At 45.8% G+C, this 1658-nt stretch overlaps 1 gene segment (V, D, J or C); it reads left to right on the top strand.

Moving 5' to 3' along the window:
* Positions 1-985: 985 nt before the first annotated feature.
* On the top strand, positions 986-1216 carry LOC103584444 (the record flags this gene model as incomplete). The annotated part of the segment is given in 1 exon segment: positions 986-1216. A coding segment is annotated over 1 exon segment (231 nt), but the record flags the coding sequence as incomplete, so codon positions are not given.
* Between the last annotated feature and the right edge of the window lie 442 nt (positions 1217-1658).

The following is a 1658-nucleotide window of genomic DNA, read 5'->3' as shown; positions in this document are numbered from 1 at the left end:
CTGAGACGTGCATCACCCCAGGCACATTACGGTCCCACCTGTGCTTGCTTTCAATTTTGAAGGCTGTGGCCTTCCCAGAGTTCATGCAACCAACACATCCCATGATGTATCATCCTTCATCAGGGCTGAAGGATTAAACTCCACACACGTTACAAGTTGACAGATGGACACCGTATTAGCTGTCTAGGGCTGCCATAACAAAGCACCACAGACTGGATGAATTAAACTAAACATAAATAGACAAAGTAATTTCACAATTCTGGAGACAAGAATTTGAGATCTAGGAAATTCCTATAAACATGGATCATCAAAAAAAGAAAGTGTTAGAATATGGATGATGGTATTTGACTTGTGTCCTTGGGGTAAAGTTGCTGCTACCAGCAGAGACAGAGAGGAGCCACCTTGACCTATGCAGAGTGAGGGTATTTCTTCTGTTGCATTCACCATGGTCTAGGGCAACTAGCACCATAGACTTGGTGACTTAAACTAAACATACATAGACAAAGTAATTTCACAATTCTGGAGACAAGAATTTGAGATCTAGGTGTCAGAAAATTTGATTTCTTCTGAGATCTCTCTCTTTGGGTTGTAAATTGCTGTATTTTTTCTGTCTTCACATGGTCTTTCATCTCTATATGTCTGTGTCTTTATCTCCCTTTCTTATAAGGACACAAGTCATTTTAGATTTATTCTCCCCCCCCTTTATGTTATTTTCTGTTAATGAATTTTTTTGAACCTATCTCTAAATACAGCGACATTCTGAGATGTCGGTTTTAGGACTTCAACATATTGTCCTTCCCCGACTCCTGGCTGTTCTCCCAGGTCAGTCCAGGCACAGAGATTGGTTCACAGAGTGGAGTGGGCATGAGTGGACCCCTGATCTGAGTCCTGCTTCTCCCACACAGGTGCGTGTGCCCAGGTGCAGCTGGAGCAGTCTGGGGCAGAGGTGAAAAGACCCGGGGAGTCTCTGAGGATCACTTGGTAGACTTCTGGATACAGCTTTACCACCTACTGGATCAGCTGGTTGTGCCAGGCTCCAGGGCAAGGCCTGGAGTGGTTGGGGAGGATTGGTCCTGGTGAATCGGGTATGCCATATGGCCCATCCTTCCAAGGCCATGTCACACTCTCTACTGAAAAATCCACCAGCATCGCCCACCTGCAGTGGAGCAGCCTGAAGTCCTCAGACACTGCTGTGTATTACTGTGCCAGAGACACAGTGAGGGAATGTCAGCATGAGCCCAGACACGAGCTTCCCTACAGGGACACTCAGGACCACCAGGGGATGCTCAGGACCCACCAAGCTCAGGGCTGATTCCCATGGGCAGATGCAGAGGGGCCTGTGCTTTCTGTTGGGTACATCGGAATCATCCACTCTCCAAGTTCTCAGCTGTCCCCTGAGATGTTTTATGTCTTGTTATTTGTGTCTTTAATTCCTCCCGCCCTCACAGGGCAATGAAGGTGTATCTGATGTGGTCTATATGCAGATGAGATGTGGCAATGGGCATGCTGCCAGCACGAATCTGGACTTCACATCTTGGGCACGAGGGGTGACAATCAGCTCTGTATCTCATGAATATTCATAACCAATAATATATAAATATATATATATCCATTAACTATGACAAAAAAAGATTCACTAGGGTCATTTTCTTCTTGAG

This window comes from Galeopterus variegatus, unplaced genomic scaffold (genome assembly GCF_000696425.1).
Source record: "Galeopterus variegatus unplaced genomic scaffold, G_variegatus-3.0.2 Scaffold56178, whole genome shotgun sequence".
Classification (NCBI taxonomy): Eukaryota; Metazoa; Chordata; class Mammalia; order Dermoptera; family Cynocephalidae; genus Galeopterus; species Galeopterus variegatus.
Note: the sequence above shows the minus strand (reverse complement) of the source record. Positions and strands in the feature narration are given on the sequence as shown.